This window comes from Canis aureus, chromosome 14, assembly GCF_053574225.1.
Source record: "Canis aureus isolate CA01 chromosome 14, VMU_Caureus_v.1.0, whole genome shotgun sequence".
NCBI lineage: Eukaryota > Metazoa > Chordata > Mammalia > Carnivora > Canidae > Canis > Canis aureus.
In genome coordinates, this window is record NC_135624.1 from 32,295,489 (window position 1) to 32,320,767 (window position 25,279).

The following is a 25,279-nucleotide window of genomic DNA, read 5'->3' on the forward strand; positions in this document are numbered from 1 at the left end:
AAAAAAATAAGATCACAAAAATCCTCCTAAGAAGGAAGAAAGAAGACAGAATTTGGAAAAGAAGATATAACAGCAGAAGTAGAAGGGTGTGTTTTGAGGAAGGAGGAAGGGTCTAAGGGACAAGGAATGTAGGCAGCCTCCAGAATTTGGAAGAGCAAGGAAATGAGATCTTCTCTGGAGCCTCCAGAAGGAACACAGCCTGCTGACACCTTGATTGTAGACTCCTAAGACTCATTTTGGGACATCAGACCTTCAGAACCATAAGACAATAAATTTGTTTTGTTTTAAATCATCAAGTCTGTGGCAATTGTTACAACAGTGATAGGAAGCTTATATAATTTGGGAGGAAAGGTCCTGGACACAGTAAAGTATGACACAATTATAAATAATTATTTGCATTTCTGTTTTTAAAAAAATATTTTATTTTTTATTATTCATTTGAGAAAGACAGAGAGAACACAAGCAGATGGGAGGGGCAGAGGGAGAGGGAAAAGCAGATTCCCCGATGAGCAGGAGCCCCATGTGGGGCTTAAACTCAGGACACTGGAATCATGACCTGAGCCAAAGGTAGACACTTAACCAGGCGCCCCAAATTATTTTTATTTCTGCATCTAACTTTGAAAGTTATTATCATGTAAATCCAGTGACCCTGTATAAACGAGTCTCCGACACAGAGACATAGGAAACATAAAAAATTCTCAAGGCACGCTCTCCTGAGAGAGCATCAAAATGAGACTCTCTTATGCAATTAGCTCCCCATTAAATCCTCTTCAAAGCATGCCATGAATGTGGTTTGAGGACCACCTTCTCCTGATCAGTTTGCCTACTTGTTAAAAAAAAAAATGTATGGGACACATCCCAGATCTATTAAGTTGTTGGGCAAATCTATCCTAAGCTGAAGATAGGATGGCAGGCTGACTAATGGCCCCTGAAGACATATAGGTCGTAATCACTGGAACCTGTGAATATTACTATCTAGAGCAAGAGGGATTTGCAGCTGGGATTATGTTAAGGCTTTTGGGATAGGGAGATTACCCTGGATGATCAGAATGGGATTTAAATGTAAATACATATATCCTTTATTTAAAAAAAACTTGATTTTATTAAAGAAAGTATAAAATACTGAATTCTACATTTTTAATCACTATTATTTTAAAAATCAGTCATATGTGATATGATCACATATCCTAAATAATATATCTCTAAAAAATCTTGAAATCTCCTGTAAGTAGGCTGTTATCACTTTCAACATAGACATTAACGATATGATTTCTTGGGTCTCTCCCAACTTTTTTTCATTTCTTTTTGCAGTTTATTTGCTTCTATCTCCCGGCCATTGCCACATGATCCTCTGGGATACTCCAATGTGCTCTTTCCAGAATCTTAATTAATGCACCAGTAATCCTCCAGTCATTTCTAGTGATAAGGGTAACAGACACTCCAGTCCTCCCTGCTCTTCCCGTTTGCCCTACTCTATGCATATATTTGTTGATGTTCCGAGGGAAGTCATAATTAGAGATGAACACATGTGTTCTTTGAGAGAGAGGTGAAGGGATATTTCCTTGCAGAAGAGGAGAAGGTGATGCTTGAAGCGAGTTGTGTGCCTTGAAGCAAGAGGAAGGAGTCACTTTGCCAGCAGAAGCTGAAACTGGCAAGGAAACAGATTCTTCCCTGAAGCCCCCAGAAGGAAAACAGCACTGCCAACACCTTGATTATAGACTCCTGAGATGTAAAACAATAAATTTGTGTCATTTTAAGCCATCAGTTTGTGGTAATTTGTTACAGCAGCTATAGCAAACTAATACAGTGTCCAATTGCTCTCTGCCATGACCACTCTTATGGAGATAGAGATAGATAGATAGATGATAGATAGATAGATAGATAGATAGATAGATAGATAGATAGATAGATGACAGATACATATATATAATTTGCTGATGACCTCATTTACTTACTAGTAGAGTACTTTTTTCAAATCAAATTCACTAAATACAAATCATATAAAGAGTAGTATCCTGATATTACCATTTTAGCAAAGACAATCTTCTCCACACAGGTGTCTAGCCAGAGAATATCAGAGAACAACTTTGAGTTGCAGGCCATGTTTGCCTCAAGAACATACTCCAAGCAAAAGCAATGACAGTTTCTTCTATGACCCTCCAGTTGGCTGGGCAACTGCACCGTTTTTATGCATTTCAAGGCACTCTGGTATTTTGCCTTACTTATTTGGCCCTTAAAGATTTTTTTCTCTTATATCTTTATTTTAATTGCACATGAATGAAAGGTAATCATGAGTCCCAAGAAGGCTGAAAACTGTAAGGAAAATGATTCAAAAGAAGAATGTGCATTCCCAAAGAAAGGCTCTCTCCTGCCCATTTTCCATTAACTGGCATCTGCTGACACCAACTCCCATCAAGCCACTCCTAGGGGCGGGGGGGATGAATTTTTTTTCTACATTGTATTTTATGTGCAAACTACAATTTATTTACTTTCAAGTTGGTTATTGACTATAGAGACTTGCTTACATTATTCAATTAAAGCATTTCAGTAAAGGGATAGGTGTTTGCAGGCAGGTCCAGGAATCTGCACTGTTACAAGCACCTCATAGAATTCTCTAAATGAAAATTAACAATTGAAAATCGTGCCTCAGGGGATAAAAGGGGAACATCTACCCAGGTGGTTCCTTCTCTATCACATTTCCTGGTCTGTTCCCTTTCAACTGCTAAGGGTTTGCATAGAAAAGACAAATTAATATTATTTTCCCGAGCATATTACAAGAATGAGGGCAAAAATGAGATTTCTTTTTAAAAACACATAACCAAATTAAAATGTTTTTTTGATTATCCAGTTGCTCACTGCCTTCCAATAATGTGGTTGATTCCAAGCAGACTGCAAATCAGACAATTTCTGGATATTCAGATTGAAGGCATTCATCAGAGACAGTCCTAAATGGTTGTCAAATTTTGGCAAACCTAGATCAGAGAAAAGAGAAAAGAAATGCATGATTCATCCAGATAGACAGGAAATGTGATAACTACTGCAATCACTGCACACACACATACACTCACACACATACTAGCTTGAGTAATCATAACTAGGAAGAGCAGAGCCTCAACTTGAAGTAACGTTTATTTTTATTCCAGCTTGGTACTTAATTAACTACCATTTTATATTGTTTTCTTTTCCACCTGAACCACTTCCCCTAGAACAGAAATCCTTATAGGGTTTTCCCCATATTTCTACTCCCTGAAGTTTACCCATTCATTCACCAGCTATAGAAACACACATTCCAATATGTTAAGAGTAGAGAGAATGGATGTTACCTCTCTCGTTACTATGATGTCATAAATGTGCAAAATGCATCTTGCTGATGCTAACACATATAATTGGTAACGTGGGATACCTGTGATGACCTTCATTTGAAAGAGACACTTGGGCCAATGGTGAACCATATGGATAGTCCCCAAACCCACGGGCTTTAAGATGAACAAAGAAGGTGGTTGAATGAAAATCACATTATGGGATGAAAAGAGATGGACTTGAGAAGTATAAAGTGTGAAAGAATAGGTCCCTAATCTAATCTACCTTGCACAGTGTAGGACAGGCATGGGATAGCTGCTCCACTAATGTTTGTTGAGGTGAATTAAGTGTGTGTACTCCACCCCCTTAGATTTGCATCTTTGATTGTCAGAGGAGTCTTATGAGTCATCCTCGCCTCTCGATATTAATAACCATGTCTTTGACTTATTAACTTCTGGATATGTTTAGGTGTGTGGGAGAGGGTTGCAAAATCTTTAATATACAGATATAGAGCTCTTGGTTATAAAGAAAGTAATTTAAAAATGATGCAGCAAATACATTCAACTTAATGAATATTTATGGTGTATCTACTATTCCCAAGACATTGAGATGGATACAAAAATGAAGTCAATGATTCTTGTTTTAATAGATCTTAAATACAACAGTGTGTGCACAAGAGGCTAGGGAGGGGGCAGCAAACAGGACAAAAATGGAGAGGGAATAAGAACAAGTTAAAGTATGGACACAAGGGGCACCTGGGTGTCTCAGTGGTTGAGCATCTGCCTTCAGTTCAGGCCATGTTCCCAGGGTCCTAGAATCGAATCCTGCATTAGGCTCCCTGCAGGGAGCCTGCTTCTCCCTCTGTCTCTTTCTCTCTGTCTCTCATGAATAAATGAAATATTAAAAAAAAAAGAAATCAGGGGATAAAGATTTTACAAATCATCTTTCCAAGGTTCTCACAGTTAATATGCAAGGAGTTACCTAGAGAGGTTGTTAAAGATCCCCCAGAAATTTGGATTCAGAAGAGCTGGAATCAGGATAGAAGCTCTCCAGGTGCTTCTAGAGCAGATGCCATGCTTTGATGCTTTGAGAAACTCTGTTCTCATTACAAGTTCTTAACAAGATGATACTTGTCTTTCCGATTCATTGCACAAGTTCATCTTAAAACCCAAAGAGAAGGGATTTAAACAATCCATACCATCTGACAAACAATGACAATGTTTTTACTTTTGAAAGTGAGGTGCAAGATGGACTTTGCATGAGAATCGGTCGTTTAGACATTGTCGGTTAGTCCAGTACTGAATAGTACAACATCTCAGCCCCGAAAGCTAAGTGTGGGTGCAAATCTGTCATTAATGCCAGGTGAGGTGCATTTCTAAGTCTCTACAGACCTAGAGAGTGGCCTGCAGCCAGAGGGAAGGAAGTGAGTATCTTAGAGGAGTTTTGAACAAATGTCATTAATACACAAGGGCTAAAGAATAAGAATTTCTTGGGCGACCTCAGGACTCACTTTTATAACTAAGAGGTTAAACAAATCTTAGCTATATCAATGCCTGCCCCCCAGAAAGCTAGAATGCCAGGAAATGAAGAGAAACATCGCTCAGAGTGTCAGGAAATCAATACTGGCTGAAGTCCTAAACAAAATAAATCTTCACTAAGTCCCCTTGTGATTTCAGAATTAACACAATGATTTCATAAATAGGGCAACACAGTGTCAAGAGCAAAGGCCAGTAAACTAATTTGAATTATAGACATCCGTCTTCAAGCCATGGGAGCTGACCGCTGGCAGCCATATTGAAGTGAAGGTAATTAACACAATCCATCTTGCAAGGAGATGGTGTTTTTCAGACTGTTTGAAATTCTGTGAGCATTTCACCCAGACCCCAGTAACCCTTTGAAATATGATGAGCCATGACAGTCAGCACACAGGGGGATCGTTAAGTGAGTGAGAGATGGTAGAGAAACACCACACTTCGTAACTGAGACCATTTCATGGGCGGTTTGCCAGCTATTTGGGTAACTATAAGATAAAGTCCTCTTAAGAGGTGGTATTTATAAAGGGCAGTGCTATGAATCTATAAAGGCACTTTGAAATGATTTAAAATTTTTAAAGTCGTGTTATTTGTTAAGCCCTACTGCCTTAAAGCTTAATTCTCTATTTTGAGAAATTTGTCAGAATTTAAGAGACAGGATGATAATGCCATTAGATTTTAGCATTAACAGGAAGTATTTCTCAAGAAAGAATCAGGACCTTTCCTGTATGTAGTCATTGCCATCTATTACTCAGCAAAAAGCATTCTCAGAGAATAGATCATAGTCATCTTTGTCCAGACAGTGATAACACAGTCAACACTTACTGAGCACAAGTGGTGGTTTTGACATAGCTGGCAAGGCCGAGAAATAATGACTTGACAGTATCTTGAATAAGAAAGAGAAAATATTTAAGAATTATTTTTGAATGACCAATAAAATACAGGGATCGGAGAAATAATTTGAGAAATGGTTACTTACAGGCAATAGTTATCATTAATGAGCATGTGAAGACACTGACTGATATTCCTCCCAGAAACCATCTGAAACAACAGAATTTGTCAGGCTTAGCAAACTAATTATGCATTTCCAATACATGAGATGTTCTTTTAGAGTGACTAAATGCTTATGATGTACTTTAAGAGTTACTATAACAACAATAATAAAGATAGTGTGGTATTGGTCAAAGGAAAGACATGAGGGTCAATGGCATAGAATGGAAAGAAAAGACCAGAAGTGAACCCATATGGATACAGTTAACTGAGTCTTATCAGAGGAGCAAAAGTAGTTTGATGGGGAAAGGACAGCTTTCTCAACAATTATGTTGAAACAATTTTATATCTACACACAAGAGAAGGAACCTCGACATATACATTACACCTCAACACAAAATTTAACTGTTTCACTCAAAATGAGTCGTAGTCTGAAATGTAACCACAAAAGTATAAAATTTCTAGAAAAGTTGAAGGAGAAAATCCGTGTGCCAACTGCTTTAAAACCTTGCCCAAAAAAGCGTTAAAATTTTGGGGTTTTACAAATTTGATGGTTACTGTTTCACAGGGTGGATTTCTAAAAAAACAATTAATTAATTGATTACACAGAGAGAGAGCACTAGCAGGGGGAGCCACAGACAGAGGGAGAGGGAGAAGCAGGCTTCCTGGTTGAGCAGGGAGCCCAAGGTGGGGCTCCATCCCAGGACCCTGGGATCATGACCCGAGCCAAAGCCAGACAATTAGCCGACTGAACAAACCAGGCATACCAGGCATACCATGTTTTTTAAAAGAATAATTTCCTTATTGTTTTTATTTTCAGAACATGAATCAGTGAAAAAAATTATAAATAGGTACAAAAGGGAAAAGAAAATATCAATAAAAATCTCCATTGACCTAAAGTAGCCATTATTAAATATCAATGAATACCCTTTTAGACATCTCTTTGTGTGCATTTAAATTTTTTTTAATTGTGACTTAACAAATAACAGTAAAGCATTTAAAGTGCACATCTTGGTTTTGGGTTTTGTTTTGTTTTGTTTTTAAACTGAACTCCTGTATTCACTACCCAGATCAAGATATAGAATATTTTCAGCAGTCTCTAACATTTCCTTTGCCATCCTTCCTACTCTTTTCCCCAGAATTAATTACAATTCTTCTTCTTCTTCTTTTTTTAAGAGAGTGAGAGAAGGTTGGGAGGGGCAGAGGAAGTGGGAGAGTCAGAATTTTAAGCAGGCTCTGTGCCCAGCGTGGAGCCCCATGTGGGGCTCGATCTCATGACCCTGAGATCATGAGCTGAGCCAAAATCAAGAGTCAGACCCTTAACTAACTCACTCACCCAGGAACCCCATCAACCACTATTATTATATTTATAACAATGGATTCATTTTGCCTTTCCTTATATTTTACATGTATTGGCAATCATACAGACTCTTGTGTCTGAGGTTCATCCATGCTGCTACCCATAATAATAATTTTTCTTATAACCAATCTCTTACTTAAATAAATCTCTTTATTTTCAAATAACTTTAGAGATACAGAGAAGTTGCAAAAATATCACAGAGGGTTCTCATATACCCCTCACCAAGCATCCCCAAGGATCAGCATCTTACACTACTATGGCATACTGTCATAATGAAGGAATGACATTGGTTCACATTCAACCCGTCATTTGGACTTTACAGTTTTTCCCTAACTTAACCACGTTCCATGATGCCTTCCAGGATGCCTCATGATATTTGGTCATGTCTCATTGGGTTCCTCTAGGTTATGACAATTCCTCAGACTCTCCTTGGTTTTGATGACCTTGGCAGTTTTGAGAAGTCCTGATCATATAATATGTAAAATTTCCCTTAATTTAAGTTTTTCTCTGGTTAGATTGGAGTCCAGAAGACCACAGAGGTGAAGTGTCAGTCTTACCACATCGTATCAAGAGTACATGCTATGAGTATAACTCATCCCTGTTGATGTTAACCTTGACCATCTGAGCATCTGAGGTCATGTTTGCTACGTTTCTTGGCCATGAAGTTCCCTTTTTCCCCCTTTCCATCCTCTGTTTTTTGGAAGCAAGTTTCTAAATGCAGCTCACACTCAACGGATGGGGAATTAAGCTCCCTTCTTAAGGGAGAAGGGAAGTATCTACAGGAATTAACTGAAGAGGAACATTTCATTAATAGTCCCATGAACTAAAAGAGAAGTTTCCATGATCAACTACAGTTAAGAAATACTAAGTTAAATAAAGGTAATCATATTTCTTCACTGTGTTATTTCACTGGGCCTAATTATGCTAATGCATACATGATCCTCTGACTTGGGATATACAATGCAGAATTTAACCATGGGACCTCCCCCACTTTTTGTTCTTTTGGTCCCATTGTGATCTAAAAATACCTAATACTTCTTTTTTTAAGATTTTATTTATCTATTCATGAGAGACCCCCTCACACAGAGAGAGAGAGAGAGAGAGAGGCAGAGGGAGAAGCAGGCTCCATGCAGGAGCCCAATGCAGGACTCGATCCTAAGACTCCAGGATCGCGCCCTGGGCCAAAGGCAGGTGCTAAACCGCTGAGCCATGCAGGGATCCTCAATACTTCTTTATGTTTAACTTCTTAAACTTAAAAATACTTCTCTACTTATTAATTATCTAGGATGCTTGTTTTAAAATACAGATTTTCACTAGATCTAAATTAGTATCTCAAGGGTTGGGATCCAGGACTTTGTATTTAAAAACACAACTCTCCCAAGTGATGTGAGGTATTCGACCCTCAAGAGGTGAGACCTAAGAGCAAGCAATACTTGCTGACAAGAGCACAAGCACCCCAAAGACCCTGGGTCTGAACCAATTATTTATCCCTGTCTCATTGATTCAACAAATATTGACAAATCCTTGCCACTAGGGACATAGAAGTGAAGGAGACACACAATGTCTCTGCTCTCATGGAGCTCACATTCTTGCAGGGAGAGATAGATCATTAAAATTCAAACAAGTGAACATGTAATAGGTCTGGTGGATGAGTGCTCTGAAAAAAAGTAAAGCGAGGTGTGAGTGGTAGAGAGTGATATGCTATTTATACAAGGTTGTTAGGGAATGTCTCTCTGGTGATGTGACATTTGAATAGATTCCAGAAAGAAGTAAGGACCCATGTTATGAGGCTTTCTAGAGAAGATTGTAGTGGGTTGAATAAACAGCAAGTGCAAAGGCCTTGAGGCATGAGCATGAGTGCAGTTCTCATAGAAGGGACTTGACCACCACTCCAGAGATTTAGACAAGAAAAGAATAGGAATGACATGCTGGACAGAGGATAGAACAGAGAAGAGCCTATCATCAGCCAAGAGTATTATGTGATCTGAGATGCTGAATGGGCTTCCCTGGAACAGATATTTTATGTTAGGATATAAAAGTATAATGAGAAAGATGGAGTCCCAGTGGGGACTCCAAGTTCTCTTACTGGGAGTTCAAATGCCCTTGAATTCCAAGCAGGGTTACTCAGGTCTTATCCGTAACAGGGAGTCACTGAGGATTTAAACAAAGGAGGATGCATAATAAAATCCAATTTCTAGCAAGATCCACTGGCTTTTGTACACTTTGTGAGATAACGAGAGGGGCAAGTGATAGAAAAAGGGGCACTTAAGGGGCACAGGTAAATGAATAAATCTTAACCACAGAGCTACTGAAAATGCATTGTGGAATCAGGTAAGGAAATTATCAATCAATTACAGCTTTATTAATTATGAAACACTGCTGCATGAAAATAAACTCTGAATTACCTTGCACATGCACAGACGATGAAGCACACAGCCAGCAGAATTGCTTGAAAGGAGACCTCTCGCCACAAACTGGTTTCTGATGGGTAAAAGAAAAATAAATGGATTAGAATTCATTGCTGATAATCTTGGAACAACAATACTGTAATAAAATTTCCTCTTTATACACCAAAAAAAAACCCCACAAAACAGTTTCAAATGTATGTCAGCTCACGCAATTTGCCATAAGTAACAAGATAAAATTATCAAATGTTGTGCAGATCCATCTATTCATTAGATAATTTTAGCAAATAATAAAATCTTTTCTGTCATTAAGAAATGCTTATGCTACACAAACTGGGGCTTGCCTTTTACTGTAATGCTGGGGAAAGGCTGTGTGGAATGTATGCTAATGTCAGAAATCTCATTCTGATGATGATGACGATGATGCCTTAAATTTGTAGAGTGCCTTATAATTCACAAAGAGCTTTCAGACCTCATTGAATCGACATAACAACCTGTGAGGTAGGAGCCACTGTCATCGCTCTGCACGCGAGAAGACCAAGACCGAGGAGATGATGAAATTTGCCCAAGGTCACACAGCTCCAAGGTGTCAGAGCCAAATTTTCAAAACTATGCCTAGCCAGGACACACTATTTGGCCTGACAGAAAATTGCAACTTTGCATATTGGTAGTCTCTAGAGGGCGAAAAAGGAAACATATATTACGAACTATTTGTCCTCGCAAAACTCTGCTATCGGTAAAATATTTCAGTGCCCTAGAGCCACAGTGGAAATGACAGCAGGTCCTCCAGCAATCATAATCATAGGAGTTAAATCGTGAACCTGAATATTACTCCAGTCACCTAAAAAAAAGCAGAGCTGGCTTAAGGATGATCACATAAAGAGCTAAAGGAAAGGATAAACAGACCTCAACTTAATTTCTACCAAATGCTTCAAAAGCTCAATTTTGCAACAGTTGTTTAAAACTTGGAATGACTTTGTGCTGTGAATGTATTTATTTTTGCTATTTATGCTATGAATGAAGATTGAGTCAGCTAACAAAACCTACTTAGTCCATAATGTGGGTGGAGTACTGAAGATTGGCAATGCAAAATATAGCAGTTGTGAATGATGTCACTGCAAATGTACAGTATTTCATGTATACTGTGAATTAAATAAGTTATTGTGGGTTCAGCTGAACACTCAACCATCCTTCTAAAGTGTGTTTGTATTCTTAGCTGCCTCTGATTTGATGTGGAATTTGGAAAACATTTCCTCACAGAAACAAGTCCAGCTTGACAAACTGCTAAAATCGTTAGACTCGAACAGTGAACAGAGACTGGTTTAAATTCAAATTCTACAAAGATACGATTGTATGATTTGATACAAAGTATTCACTAGTTCCTTCCTTCAGGAGCCGTTTCTCTAGGATCCAGTTTGGCCTAGCTTAACTGTCACTTCCTTCAAGAACTCCTCCTTGATTTCCTCAATTCCCCTGTGGCCCTCAGTGGTTCCCTCTCTGTAGCCCCATCATCCCTCATGCATTTGCATCAGCAATCTCATCATAGTGAATTAAAATTGCTGTTTTCTTTCTCCAGATTTCCCCACTAGATTGCAAGCTTACTGAGAATGGTCAGCACCTATCTGCTGTTCTTTGGTGGCGCTGGAGTGATGGCCTCACTTCTCTTAGAGCATGGTTCACTTAGAGACCGAGTGCCCTCATTGGCATTTGATCCCCTTCCAACCATTTGGGGCTTCACAGACCTAGCGACAGTGATTGTTTTTTTTTTTTTTTTCCATGTAAATGGGACCCTTCCAGAACCAGTGAAACTGGGTGCCTCTTATCATAACTTGAGAAGGCCGTCATCTCTTATCATAACTCCAGAAGGCCATCACCTCTTTCCTCTGACTGAAGAATCTGGGAAGTTGCAGGCACTCAGCCACCAAGAACCACCATAGAGTAATAATAGCCTTTTCAAAGAGTAAAGCTGACATAGAAGACAAGAGACCACAGAAGTAGAGACTGGCAGAAATCTGAAAAATCTAGGCCCGGAATTTTCATTAATGAACCAAATACATTCTGTTACTGATTCATCCATCCACGGGAACTCAAAACATCGTGACTAGCAGAGATGATGTCGGGCACGCCTCTCTCCTTTGTGGGCCAAACATCGCCTAGACTGCACGATCACAACCCACATGTGAAGGAGACAAAATAGAATCAGATGGAGACCTCGTCCACCCCAGGCCTTCAGAATCAGATCGAGAAGAGGAAAATCCCTTTCATAGCAATAGACTCAGAGCGCTGGGGAAGGATCACAGGGAAGTGTTACCTCCCCCAGCTAGAAGGGAGGAACAGAAAAGACCTCCCCCCACCAAGGTATTCTTTGATTTGGGCCTTGAAAGAGTGGGGGGGTCTTCTAGGTATAGCAGGGGGGAGACACATTCCCGACACAGCAAAACACATGTGCAAAGACTTAATAGCCCTGTCTACTCATGAGTATGCTTATCTGTAAAATAGAGACAGCACACCTAATTGGTCCAGTTTTGGAGCACCTGCTCTGTACCAGGTGTTTTGTGGGAAGGCTGGAATCCATACACAACCGAGACAATATTGCCCATCCTCAAGTAGTTCACAGTCCAGGGGACCAGACACAGAAATAAATATGCAAGAGCAGTGCAGGAAATGGGGGCAAGAGGGGGAAGCCTGAAAGCCCAGAGGGTCACTTAATACTGCCCCCTCCCCAGAAAACAGGGCAGGATCCCTGGAGGAGGTGGCTGTGGATCATCGGGAAACTGTCTAAACAATAAAAGGTGCTTTTTCTGTCATCCCAGCAGCTGGAAGGAAACTCTGAAAGCTGTAACACCTAGTAGCTGACTAGGGAACAGAAGGGAAGGGGGTATATTGGCCTTTGGGAAAGGAAGGATGGTCAGTGAGGTGCATGTTTGCGGTTTTGTGAAGACAGATAAAGAGAAGTTTTTTTTTTTTTCCTGCTTGACCTCAGTCTTTTGTAATCATAATCTCACATACATGTTGAGTCCTTAGGATCCATGACATGGGATGCCAAGTGCTTTCCATGAATTATTTTTGTCATTACAAGGTAGGAACTATGCTATCTCCACTTAGAGATGAAAATGTTGTTTTAGAGAACTGGCTGACCTGCTTCTGAGTTACAGCGAACAAGGAGGGGGCTGGGCTTTGAACCTTGGCAACCAGGACGGAGCCCTGATGCCGCAGCGCTGTGTGCGAACATGATTAATCCGATGTTGGCAAACTGATGGGTGAAGAACATGCCTGTTGGATGTATTTCAGATCTACTCCTGACAGGAAATACCAATACCTTTATATATTTTGACTTTCCCTTGCCTGAGGCATTGCATTCAAGGGGGTTTTCTTCTTCCTTCCTTTCTTTTTCTTCTTATAGAATATGTCACGTCCTTAGCTAAGTATGAAAAATAAAATCCCAGGCACCTGTGTACGTTATCACCCAACTTTAGCAAAGCTTAACATTTTGCCAAATGTCTTTGGGTTTATTTTATTTTTTTAAAGAAAGAAAATGCTGCAAAGCCAGTCCTTCTGGTGCCTCCGAGATGACACCCCAAAAGCAGGCACCTCCTCTGTGCATGCGTCACCAGGTGCTGCAGCAGCCCGGTCCTCCCCTGCTCCCACAGGCCGATTCCCAAGTGCACCTTAATCATCTTTAACTCATTCTTTGGCCCCAAAAGGAAGAATTTTTTGGGTGTGGCAAAGATTAAAAAACAAAACAAACTCACTTGCATGATCCAAAATGTTCCCTGGGAGATGTTCCGAAGCCATCCCATGAGTCTGGAGAGCCCCGTTGTGGGTGTTTTGTCGGGGAGTCTGGGACATGGCAGGGCTGCAGGTGGAGGCTGCTGTCGTCCCCTCCGACTCCCAGGCATCAGTCAGCGGCCAGTCAGGATCCTCTTCTGGAAAAAGAGGGCATGTGGTCAGTGACTCTCCCTGCGAGATGGCCAGTGGTCATCCCCATAGCAACACCTCGGGAGTCGGATGGGAGATGGCTCCCAGGTTTGGTGGCCTTGCAATGTGTCCTCCTGTCTGAAGGCCCCCAAGGAAAAGGCTCTTCAGTGCAGTGATGAGAGCAAAGGCCAGAGGCGTGAAAGTGTCCTGAGGGAGGCCCAGTCCCAGGTGGTTGGAACAACGGGACCTGGTGGAATGTGACTGGCTGGAAAGTGAGAGGGAGGGTGGGTCAGAGGAGGCACTGACTTCCCATTGGAGGAGTCTGGAATCGATGCCACCTGCAGTGGGGTGCTGGAGTGGCTCTCAGTGAGGGTGGCACTGGACACACACTCTTCAGCCTTGTTTTCATGTAGATAAAGTAATATGTGGTTTTGGTATGTGGTAAAATCCAGGGAGCGTTGCAAGAAATCATTGCAAGAAATCATGAAATAGTAGCCGAAGACTTGCATAGAGAAGAAGATAAAGTATCTCTCCCTTAATCCCCAAGTGCATTGGGGGCGGGGGGGGGGGTTGTAGAGATGGATTGGAGAGATGTGTGATGAATATATGAGCCTCGCATCTTTTTTTTTTTAAGATTTACTTATTTATTTTAGGGAGGCAGGGGCAGAAGGAGAGAGAGAGAATCTCAAGCAGTCTCCCCCATTGAGCATGGAGCCCTACATGGGGCTTTATCCTCCAACACTGAGATCACGACCTGAGCTGAGATCAAGAGTCTGATGCTTAACTAACTGAGCCACCCAGGCTTCCCAACCTCCCATCTTCATTGCACCAAACTATAGCAGAGCCAACTCCTTCTACGTCTCATTCATTCATTCATTCATTCATTCATTCATTCATTCATTCAGCAAACATTTACTGGATGTGATTCTATATAAGGAACTGACCTAGCTGCTGGGATACAATGGTGAAGATGATGTCTCTGTCCTCATGTGCCTTAACTCCTGGTGAGGAGATAGAGAAAAGCTGTGAAGGGAGTTCTCCCTCTGTAAAATATCTTGAAATGCTGGATAAAACATAATAGATACCTTAACATTTCTTTTTTCATTCAAGAAGGCTGTGGTTTGGAGAGGGACAGGCATACACACCAGCAATTAGGATGCAGTGTGGTCAATGTTACCATGAAGGGCAGCAGAAGGCATCCAGTGAGAATCAAGGAAGGAGCACCTGAGTCCATCAGGGGGAATCCAGGGAGGCTTCATGGATGAGACGATACTTAAGTGACAACTTGATGAGTAGGAGTGCCAGGGAGACAGTGGGAAGAAGGAAAGATAGAGACAGAATAAAGAGGAGGGGAGGTGGAGAAGGAGGAAGAGAGGAAGGAAAGACATTAACCCAGGAGAGAACATGGGGGAGGGTGTTCCCAGAAGAGTGAGTTCCCTTACAAGGCTAAATAGGGGAGCATGTGAGTGTGGGCACTCCCAGGAGGTGATCCTGGTTGGACTGCTAAGCAGGGGTCTGATCATGAAGGGCCTCATGGGTCAAACTCAGGAGCTAAGATTTATTCTGTAGGCAATCTGGAGCATGAGTATAAGGTGAGGACTGCTCTGTGTTGAAGTGCTCGCTCAGCAATGAGAGACTCCCAGCCCCATTCCGGGAGCTGGGAGAGATTGTGGAACCCCAAAATACACATGGAGTCCTCATATAACAACACTCCTTAACTGGAGATTTCTGCCCCCAGGGACATCTGGCAATGTCTGAAGATTTTTTTTTTCTGTCACAAATTGGTGGTGGTGGGGAGAGAATTGCTACTGGCGTCTAATGAATAGAGCCCAGGGATGCGGTTAACATCCTATAATACATGGGGCAGGCCTCACAATGAAGGATTGTCCAGTTCCAAGTGTGAATAATGCTGAGGTTGTGAAACCCTATCACAGAGGGAGCAGACCAAGTGTAGAAGGAATCTCGACCATTAGTGCTCTTTCAGCAACTCTTTCAGCACTTACTAGCGGAGAACATCTGTATTTTCCTACATTTTCTGTATCTTCCTGATTGCCCTTACTTTTGTCAAAACACCCTGCACTCTGCCTTCACAGGGCAAATCATAATGTATGATTTTGTAATTATTATATAAACACATACCATATAATACATAATTTGTGTGGTTTTTGTTTAATATCTGCCTCCCTTCTAGACTGAAAGCACCATGAGAAAAAGGCCACTTCATCTGCCCCAGCGCCAGACATCAGCTCTAAGGCGGAGCATATTGTTAGCACTCAGTAGGATGTGCTAATAAATAGAGGGTTCTGGTAGAGGGGCAGGGAGGATGAGACATGTGAAGCCGCCAGAACAACTTAGACCACAGCAACCATAGAGACGGGATCAGTGCTCATCTTTGTGGAGGCTGGAGCTGATTTGAGTTTGAGGCTTCAAGTGGGGAGAGAGGCCTTCCAGCCCAGGCTGGTGGGCTGACTCTGCATGTGGTGCTCCCCTCCCACTCAGCCTGGATACTGAGCAAATGAGGGGGTGCTTTTGGACTGGGGAATTTCTGCCAACCTTGCGGTCTCCCTCCCACCATCCCACCCACACCCTGCGGCCGCTTGACAAAGCATCTGCAGAAGCATCCCTGCCGGTTGCCATAGAGAAAGGAAACGCAGGAAGCGAAACATAGGGATCATCCAGGAATGACCGAGCTGCAGAGGAGTCCCTGGACCATGTGGGTTGTGGTGCTATTCCCGATGGCCACGTTACCAAAACGACCCAAGCATTCATCAACTGATGAACGAATAAAGAAAATCCTGCCATTTGCAAAGCCATGGCTGAACCCTGGGGGACGTTATGCTAAATGAGATGAATCAGTCATAGGAGGACAAATACTGCATGACTCTACTTGCACGAAGTACCTAAGATCGTCAGTCACAGACATAGAGAATAGAATGGTGGTTTCCAGGGGCTGGAATGGGGGTGGGGAATGGGGTGTTGCTGTTCAATGGGTATAGAGGTTCAGTTATGCTAGAAGAGTAAGTTCTAGAGATGGGTTAAATAACAGAGTCGCTATACTTAACAACTGTACTGTGCTCTGTAATATTTGTTAAGAGGGCAGATGTCATGATAATTGTTTTCACTACAAACACACACAGGTATGCACAGTGGGACACCGGGAAACTCCAGAGGGGTTGGATATTCCTATTGCCTCAATTGTGGTGATGGTACCACGGGGGTTTGCACCTGTTCAAACTCATCACATTTACACATCAAATATGTACGATTCATTGTATATCAGTTCTAACTCAATAAAGCCGTTAAAAAAAGAGAAGCCTATCTGGTCAAATTCACTTGGAAGTGAGAAAAAGCTGAGAACTTTCATGGCTGATTATTTCTTCAAGATTGACACTTCACTAAAATCTGTAGAGATGTGGATGGGAAACGTGTGAGAGCAGTAAAAACGTCCCTGTGTGGCTGCTTGAGGCTGCTTTGTTGAACTTCTGGCTTTGCAGTGGGAGCTGGATGAACTAAAAACATGTCCTATGTGGAGTACTAGACTACCACGCAGAATTTTCTAGAAGACAGCATTAAAGATGGAAACTACAAAAAAAAAAATCACAAGGAATGATCAAGGAATGCTCATCTGTGGGGAGATATGGTTTGTCCCCAATGTATACTTTCCCTAACTGACATTTAATTTTTTAAAGATTTTATTTATTTATTCATCAGAGACAGAGAGAGAGGCAGAGACATAGGCAGAGGGAGAAGCGGGCTTCCTGTGGGAGTCCGATGCAGGATTCGATCCCAGGACCTCAGGGTCATGACCTGAGCCAAAGTCAGATGCTCAACCACTGAGCCACCTGGGCACCCAACATTTAATTTTTGTCTCCAACCTTAACAATAAACGAGAGGATCTCGATGCAGATAACATTTCAGCAAACAGCCCTTTTGTATCACATTGGAAGATACTAATTCTATTCTATTTCTCCTGATTTATTTAAACTCCATCTAGCTTACTTCTGTTTTAAAAGGGTCTGTTTCTTCCAAGCGTATTTCCATACCCTTGCATATAAAATGGGCATTATTGTTTGCCATGGAGGGAAACATAAAGCCACATAATAGATGTTGCCATCAAAGATATTTATAGGAGAGGCATCAGCTCTGGAGGAAACCACAGACCTCAAGCTGGAAAGCCTTGCCTGAGGTGTCCTACCTCTCTTTCCTGGGCCTGGGAGAAGTGGAACGGGCACTACTGATCAGTCCTGTCTGCAAGAATGCTTTATCTTCTTTCAGTATGACTCACAGGCTCTGGGAATGTCTCCCAAACTGCAGTCCCGGGGTCTGGGGAGCTGCAAAATGCCACGGCTAAAAAATGAATTGCAGCTGATGAGGAAGGTGTCTAGACACAGCTGCAAAAGGGGTGAGCTAAGGATAAAATAGGCAACCAATAAAAATCCTTTTTAGTCTGAAAAATGAGGCACGAGAAAGTCAGGGGAAGTAAGTTTTGATTGCATCCCTTGCCCAGAGAGAAAACAGCAGAACAATTTAATTTTGAATTCTTCTTGAGTCTTCTAACGAGGCGACATTTCCAGAGAAAAATAAATTGCTGATAAAAGTCACGGGGCCTTGGGTAAATCCGGAAAACAAGAAGTCTGGGGAAGATTTGATTACAGTTGACAGCAGAGATGAGGGATTTCAAAGTCCTGTGTGCACCCGGTTTGCCTAATTACCGATTTTGGAGGGGGGTGGTTTGATTTGTTATATTTAGAAGATATTTGGAAACCATGGGAATTTTAGCAAGATAGCTCATCCTCGTGCAGCACTGCTGTGGTCCAATTGTTTTACAATTGTTTGGACATGTTTCCAGGAGGCAAACTACAGGAAAACTAGATGTTAATTGTTGAATATGTGAAACATTGCCCTTAGAACACCGGTTTCCAGACTTCCAGCATCTAAACATCATTTTCCTGATTTTGGCCATATCCTAGAGCCTGCTTACCCTTAGCCATTTTTAATATTCTCTTTTATGTTGTTTCATTAAATCTTCTACTTTGAAGGAAACTGTGTGTCAGTCACTTAAATGCCATAAAGAGAAAGTAAGTGGAAAAATGAATACAATGAAAATTAGACTTGATTTAATTTGCCCATACCAGAAAGCTCTGAGCCTGTTCTTTGTTAAAAAACAACTTGGTGAAAACAAAAGACTAGCAAGAGTTTGAGCCTTGAAGCCTCCAAGGTTCTTTTTTTTTTTAAATTATTTATTTATTTATTCATGAGAGACACAGAGAGAGAGGCAGAGACATAGGCAGGAGGAGAAACAGGATCCCTGCAGGAAGCCTGATGTGGGACTTGATCCCAGGACCCCAGGATCACGACCTGGGCTGATGGCAGATGTTCAACCACTGAGCCATCTAGGAGCTCCAGCTACCAAGATTCTAAACTGAGCCTTTCTCCTGGTTTATGTCAGAAGGACTGAGAGAATTGGAAAAGGAACCATAGCTTCTCTGTCACTGTGAGATTCAGTGTTCATGACTTCTATGTCCTAAAGGTGTCCATCCCCCCAGCCTGCACTTTGGGAAATGGTGCTTTAGAACTGAGAAGAGTCCCATGTACTTGGGAAAGCCAGCCTAGAACGGAGGGTTGGAGACTTTGAAAAACCACCAAATGCGTCAACATAGGGAAGCCACTACTGCAGCAGCATTGCCAGTAAGAGGAGGAGGTAGCCTTAAAAAGTCACGGCAGCCCAAAAGGGGTAGGTCAGAAGGGCAAGCCCATGAATGGTTGTTGGGCACTAGGGGTGGGGGGGAGGATGGGGAACAGGAAGTGACTGGCATTGAGTGTGGGGATTCTCTTTGGGGTGATGAAGATGTTCCAGGGGTAGAAAGTGGTCATGGTTGCCTGGTGCAGTCACTGCGGAAAACAGTATGGAATTTCCTCAAAAAATTAAAAATAGAGCTACCCTCTGATCCAGTAATCACTTTATTGGCTTTTTACCCAAAGAATATGAAAACATTAGTTTAAAAGCATACATGCACCTCTGTTATTGCAGCATCACTGACGAAAGCCAAGATACGGAAGCAGCCCAAGTGTCCGTCAATGCATGAATGGAGAAAGAAGATGTAGTATAAATTCACAATAGGATATTACTCAGCTATCAAAAAGAGTGAAATCTCGTCACTTGCAAACATGGATGGATTTAGAGGGTATAATGCTAAGTGAGATGTCAGGGAAAGACAAATACCATATGGTCTTACTTGCATGTGGATTTTAAGAAACAAAGCAAATGAACAACGACAAATGAGACAAGCCAAGGAACAGACTCTTAAATCTAGAGAACAAACAGGGAAGGTAGGTGGGAGGATGGGTGAAACAGGTGGAGGGGTTAAGAGTACACTCATCATGATGAGCACTGAGTAATGTAGAGAATTGTTGACTCACTGTATTCCACACCTGAAACTAATTTAACATTGTATGTTGACTATCCTGGAAGTAATATAAATTTTTTTTAAAAAGTGCCCTCTTCAGAGCTAATAAGTTGCACAAACCACCTTGTGTATATATTAAGAATAGATTTTATGATATGTGAATTGTATCTCAATTAAAAGTATCTTATTAAATTAAAAATAGTGGGACGCCTGGACGGCTCAGTGGTTGAGCGTCTGCCTTTGGCTTGGGGCGTGATCCCAGAGTCCGGGTATCGAGTCCCACGTCGGGCTTCCTGCATGGAGCCTGCTTCTCCCTCTGCCTGTGTCTCTGCCTCTCTCTCTCTCTGTGTCACTCAGGAATAAATAAATAAAATATTTTTAAAAATAAATTAAAAACAGTGCCGTATTACTACAGGCATTTGCACCCATCTGCCAGGAATGCCAAGAGTAGGTAAAATGTCCTGTATGCTCCCTTCTGATGAAAGATTCCATACATAACTCATTTATCAGAAACATTTTCAAGGCTACAGGACACTTCTTTATTAAGTTGTGCACCACTAGCTATTTCTTTATATTCTCCTCTTTTATGACATGCTCTTCTGGTTCCTTGCCTGAGAAATTTTCCCCAGAGAACCTTTCCTGGGTATAGAGCAGTGAGCATATGCTCAAGACTCTTGGATTGGAATCCAGGCTGTGCTATTTACTAGTTGGGTGGCCCCAGGGAAATTATCTAATCTGCCTTAGTTTCCCTCTCTATAAAAAAGAGATAAGAATAATATTCTATGTTGTTGCAAATGGTAGGATTTCCTTTCGTCATAAGACTAAATAGTATTCCATCGTATGTAGATACCCTATTTTCTTTACCCATTATCATTGATGGACACTTGGATTGTTTCTTTATCTTGGCTCCTGTAAATAATGCTGCAAAGCACACAGCAGTGAGGCTATCTTTTTGAGATTCTGATTTCAATTCCTTTGAGTACATGCCTAGAAGTGGATCATATGGTAGTTCTATATTTAATTTTTTGTGAAACTTCTACATAGTGGCTGGACCAATTTGCTTTCCCACCAGCAGTGCCCAAGGGTTCCCTTTTCTCCATATCCTTGTCAACATGGATGGGCCTAAAGGATGTTATGCTAAATGAAATAAGTCAGACACAGAAGGAGAAATACTCCATGATTTCAGCAGCCCATGTTTCAGATGAATAAGTCCTACTGATCTACTGCATAGCACAGAACATATAGTTAACAATGCTGTGTTGTAGACAAAACTTTGCTACGAGGGTATGTCTTATGTTGAGTGTTCTTAACACATGCACACACACACACACAGATGATAGTCCTTTGCAGACACTGGAGAGAGGGGATGTACATAACATGGATTGGTCGGGGGGTGCCTGGCTGGCTCAGTCGGTGAAGCATCTGCCCTGGGCTGAGGTCAAGATCTCAGGGTCCTGAAATCAAATGCCCCATTAGACTCCCTGCTCAGTATGGAGTCTGTTTCTCCCTCTCCCTCTGCCCCTCCCTGCCACTCATACTCTCTCTCTCTCTCTGGAATAAATAAGTAAAATCATTTTTAAAAATGTGTATTGGTTGGGATGATGCTGGCCCATGACACTCACTATTGTTAGGGGAAATTATGGCTGGAGCTTCTGTTTAACCTCCTCAGTTTCTTTCTTAACTCCCTTTTCTTTTCATTTACATTTTTTATAGGTAGACCACTTTATTCTTGAGACCTCTACAACTTCTTGTATTGGCTTCCAAAGCAATATCTCTAGGTCCTTCCTTGCTCTGGGACACTTTTGTCATGTTTCCAAACCTCCCCTGGCTAGCTTTCCACTTAATCCCGGTGCCTCAAATTCAGCTCACAGAAAATAGAATTCATTGTCTCATTTCTGGACTCAAATCTGTTTTTTTTTTTTTTTTTTTGCCTCTTCAGAGCTAAGTCCTGAGCAGAACACCAGCCCATATGCTAATATGTACTTCTCAAGAATTAGTACATATTATCCTCACAATAATTCTATGTGCTATTTTTCTCTTTTATATGTGAAGAAATGGAGGTCATGGGGATTAATTAAATTATCCAAGGCCACTTAGGTCGGAAAACACAGTTTCAAGACCTGAATTCAAACCCATTCTGCTCAAAAGCCCGTTCTCCTCATTACTCCACCATTACTGCCTTCCAAGCCTTCTTGATGGCTGAACTTTTCATGCAGCTTCCCAGTTTTCTTCGATTCTTCCCACTTCGCATCATCACAATCATTCACCAACCTGGCCATTCTGCCTTAAAGAATATTCCTTAAATCTTTTCCTTCCTCTCTATTTCCAGATCCACATTCCTCTGTATGCCTGTTGGTTTTAATTGCCCTTGAGCTCCCACTTGGTACCTTTCATCCAATCTTCACTTCATGTTCCTGTCAAGGTAATCTTTGAAAATTCGAATCTAATTATGTTATCACCCTGCTTGAGAGCCTTCTAAGATACCCTTGATTGAGTAGGATAAAATCCAAACTCTTCAACACGGCACAGAAGGTTCTCCAAATATATCTTCAGTTTATCCTTCCAGGCTCATCCCCCACCTCTCTGCCTCTTTCTTTTCTCTCTGCCCTGTTTATACATCCTTGTTATTGTGGGAACTAGGATACGTTCCATTTAATTAATCTTTTGTTTGCGCGAGAATTATGCCTTCATTTAACAAGTACTTACTCTGTTTTTAAATTGATCTAGTAATACACTCACACACACAAGTGCATTTGAAAACTGGTGAAATCTTAATCGTATTGTGTCAATGTTAATTTCCAGGTTTTGATAATGAGTGTGTAGTTGAGTAAGTTGTAACCAGTGAGGGAATCTGGATGAAATGTATGCAGGCCTTCTCTGTACTATTTTTAGCAACTTCTCATGAATCTATAATTACCACAACTTAAAAAAGTAAAAAAAAAAAATGAGCGTAGCATTGTGTTTTCTGCCCAGGAAGTGGAATGAGAAAAATAGTAAGACATGTAAGTACTATACCTTTAAATTATTATACTGTAGCGTTATATGATTCCTATTGCTTGCTCTTTGAGCCTGGGCTTTGGGGGTATATCCTAGATTTCATCTTGGAAGGAAAAGCAAAATCCTTATTGGCACTAGAACAAAGACTGGGCTTTTGAACCAGACAGACCCACATTGGATTCCAGTTCTACTGTTTATAAACTAAATGAACTTGGTCAAGTCACTTAACCCTGAGCCCACTTTCACCATAATAAAAATTATGATCATATGACCTACTTCCTAGGAGGCTTTGGAATATTTAAACAAGATAATGTATATAAACAAGGTAATAGGACAGAATGTAAAGTACTTAGCTTATAAATAAACAAGGATGACTTCTCTCTCTCAGGCCACATCAGCAAATCCTGTTGGCCTTTTTTTTTTTTTTCCTGTTGGCACTATTTTTGAAATATATCCAGAATCCTACTACTTCTCATCTCTACCTGCTTAGTTCAAGTCACTATTATCTTCCCACTGAGTTACTCCAACAGCCCTTTAACTGGTTTCCTTGCATCTGCCCCAATACCTACTAACATTTAATCTGAACACAGCAGTCAGAGATATCTTGTCAGTGTGTAAATGGAATCATACTATTCCTCTACTCAAAATCCTCCAATAGGTTCTCTTCTCACTCAGAGGAGAAGGCAAGGTGTTTGACATGGCTTTCCATGGTCCCTGTCCTTCCCTGCTAGCACTCAGTCACATACCTCTGTGATCCTATCCTCTCTCCTCCCCTTTCACACTCAGCCCTGGGATGCTCCTAGTCCAGAACCTTTGCATTCACATTTCCTTTGCCTGGATTGTTCCTCTTCTCAATGCTTCACTCCCACTTTTCAGTCAATGCTCAGAAGTCATTCTCATGAGGCCATCTTAATCACCCTACTTAAACCTGCAATTCCCATCTCTTCTTTTTTTGTTTTCCATACCATTTACCACTTATAACATTCTCTGTAATTTATTTATTGCCTGTCTTCTCTTACAGGGATGCAAATTTCATTTGAACGAGTTTGGTCACCACTATGTCCCCATGTGTAAAATTGTGCCTGGTATGTAGCTGACCCTCAATAAAATCTTACCAGTGAATGAATGAATGAATGAATGAATTCCAGCAGAGTGAACAATAGGAGCAAAACTACAGAAGTGTGGAAGAACATGGTCCATTCAGGAAACCGAGAGTGGATGAGTGTGACCAGAGTCAAATGTGTGTGTGTGTGTGTGTGTGTGTGACCAAGTCTTTCTCCTTTGCCCAAAAGACACCTTGAAGTGTTAATATCTCATGCCTCCATTTCCTTACCTCCCACACTCTTCACCCTTCTCCTGGTTCTCTTCAGCCTCTGTCACTCTACCACCAACAACTTTCAGATCAATGAATCCAGTTGTCATTCCATTTAACCTTTGGGCATGATCTGCCACTGTTGACAACCCCATCCCTCTCGAAGCACTATTTTCCTTTGATTCTCATTTCACAACACTTAGTTTTGTGTGCCTCCTCTCAATCCCCTTTGCAGCCTAATCCTTTCTATTTACCCATTCAAAAAATTCCATTCTAGACTCCCTCTTTGCCAACTCTACCCTCTTCCTAATCTCTCTCATCCACTCCATGGCTTCAGGGGCCACCTAGGGTTAGGCGACTCATGGATGTGTATCTTTAACACACTGCCCCTTGGAGCTTCAGGTTAATTTGCTCCTTATGTCCCAAAGGAACTTAAATCCAACATTCTCCAAATCATGTGTGTAGTCTTCCCTCATCCAGCAAACCTACTTCCCAGACTCCTCAGACCTAGCCATTTTGTCTCTTGAGTCTAGAATGCTCTTACCTTCCCCCCTTTGCCCAGAGAAGCCCTTCCTAGTATCTAGAAATTAGCTCAAATGCCACTTTCACAGAGATGGCTTTCCTGAGTTTCTGATTGGGTCAAATCACCCATTACATCATATATTTTTTTCTCCATGGCATTACTATAATTATTTTATATTTGTTTGTGCAATTATTTGACAGAGATCTGAACCTCACCCCCCTGTCCCAGCAAATAGAGTCTGAGGTTATATTATTTGTATTTACTCTTGTGTCCCCAGACCCTGCATACTGCCTGGCAGATGGTAGGTGCCTAGTAAATATCCATTGTCTCCATTCTAGTAATAAAAATAATTATAACTACAAATCATTGAGTACCAGGGATTGAACTATGCTTGATACTCATTGTCCCATTTAATCTTTAAGATATACTTTGAGTTCACATCATTGTGTTTATATACATATATATGTGTATCTATACACACATATACATGTATTAATATTTTATTATGTGTATTAAATAATATCATGAATATTTA

General features: G+C 41.2%; 1 protein-coding gene and 1 long non-coding RNA gene across 13 annotated transcripts in view; one reads left to right on the forward strand and one right to left on the reverse strand.

The window, feature by feature from the left end:
* Window positions 1-1,586: 1,586 nt before the first annotated feature.
* Window positions 1,587-25,279, reverse strand: part of TMEM71 (transmembrane protein 71) — a 43,650-nt gene continuing 19,957 nt past the window's right edge. For 10 of the 12 annotated variants that reach the window (XM_077847300.1, XM_077847304.1, XM_077847309.1 and 7 more), the window contains 6 exons: window positions 14,450-14,506; window positions 13,340-13,513; window positions 9,588-9,663; window positions 5,812-5,873; window positions 5,658-5,718; window positions 2,819-2,972 (listed from right to left, as the gene is read on the reverse strand). In XM_077847300.1, the coding sequence (XP_077703426.1) occupies window positions 2,957-2,972; window positions 5,658-5,718; window positions 5,812-5,873; window positions 9,588-9,663; window positions 13,340-13,513; window positions 14,450-14,506 (446 nt within the window). In that variant the 3' untranslated portion in view covers window positions 2,819-2,956. Of the gene's footprint in view, window positions 1,723-2,818; window positions 2,973-5,657; window positions 5,719-5,811; window positions 5,874-9,587; window positions 9,664-13,339; window positions 13,514-14,449; window positions 14,507-25,279 lie in introns of those variants that run through there. The other 2 variants (XR_013351861.1, XM_077847306.1) reach the window with 2 other exon arrangements.
* LOC144283341 (uncharacterized) lies at window positions 3,395-8,055 on the forward strand. Its single transcript, XR_013351862.1, has 3 exons — window positions 3,395-3,496; window positions 5,003-5,105; window positions 7,698-8,055. It is a non-coding gene; the product is annotated as an uncharacterized LOC144283341 (long non-coding RNA).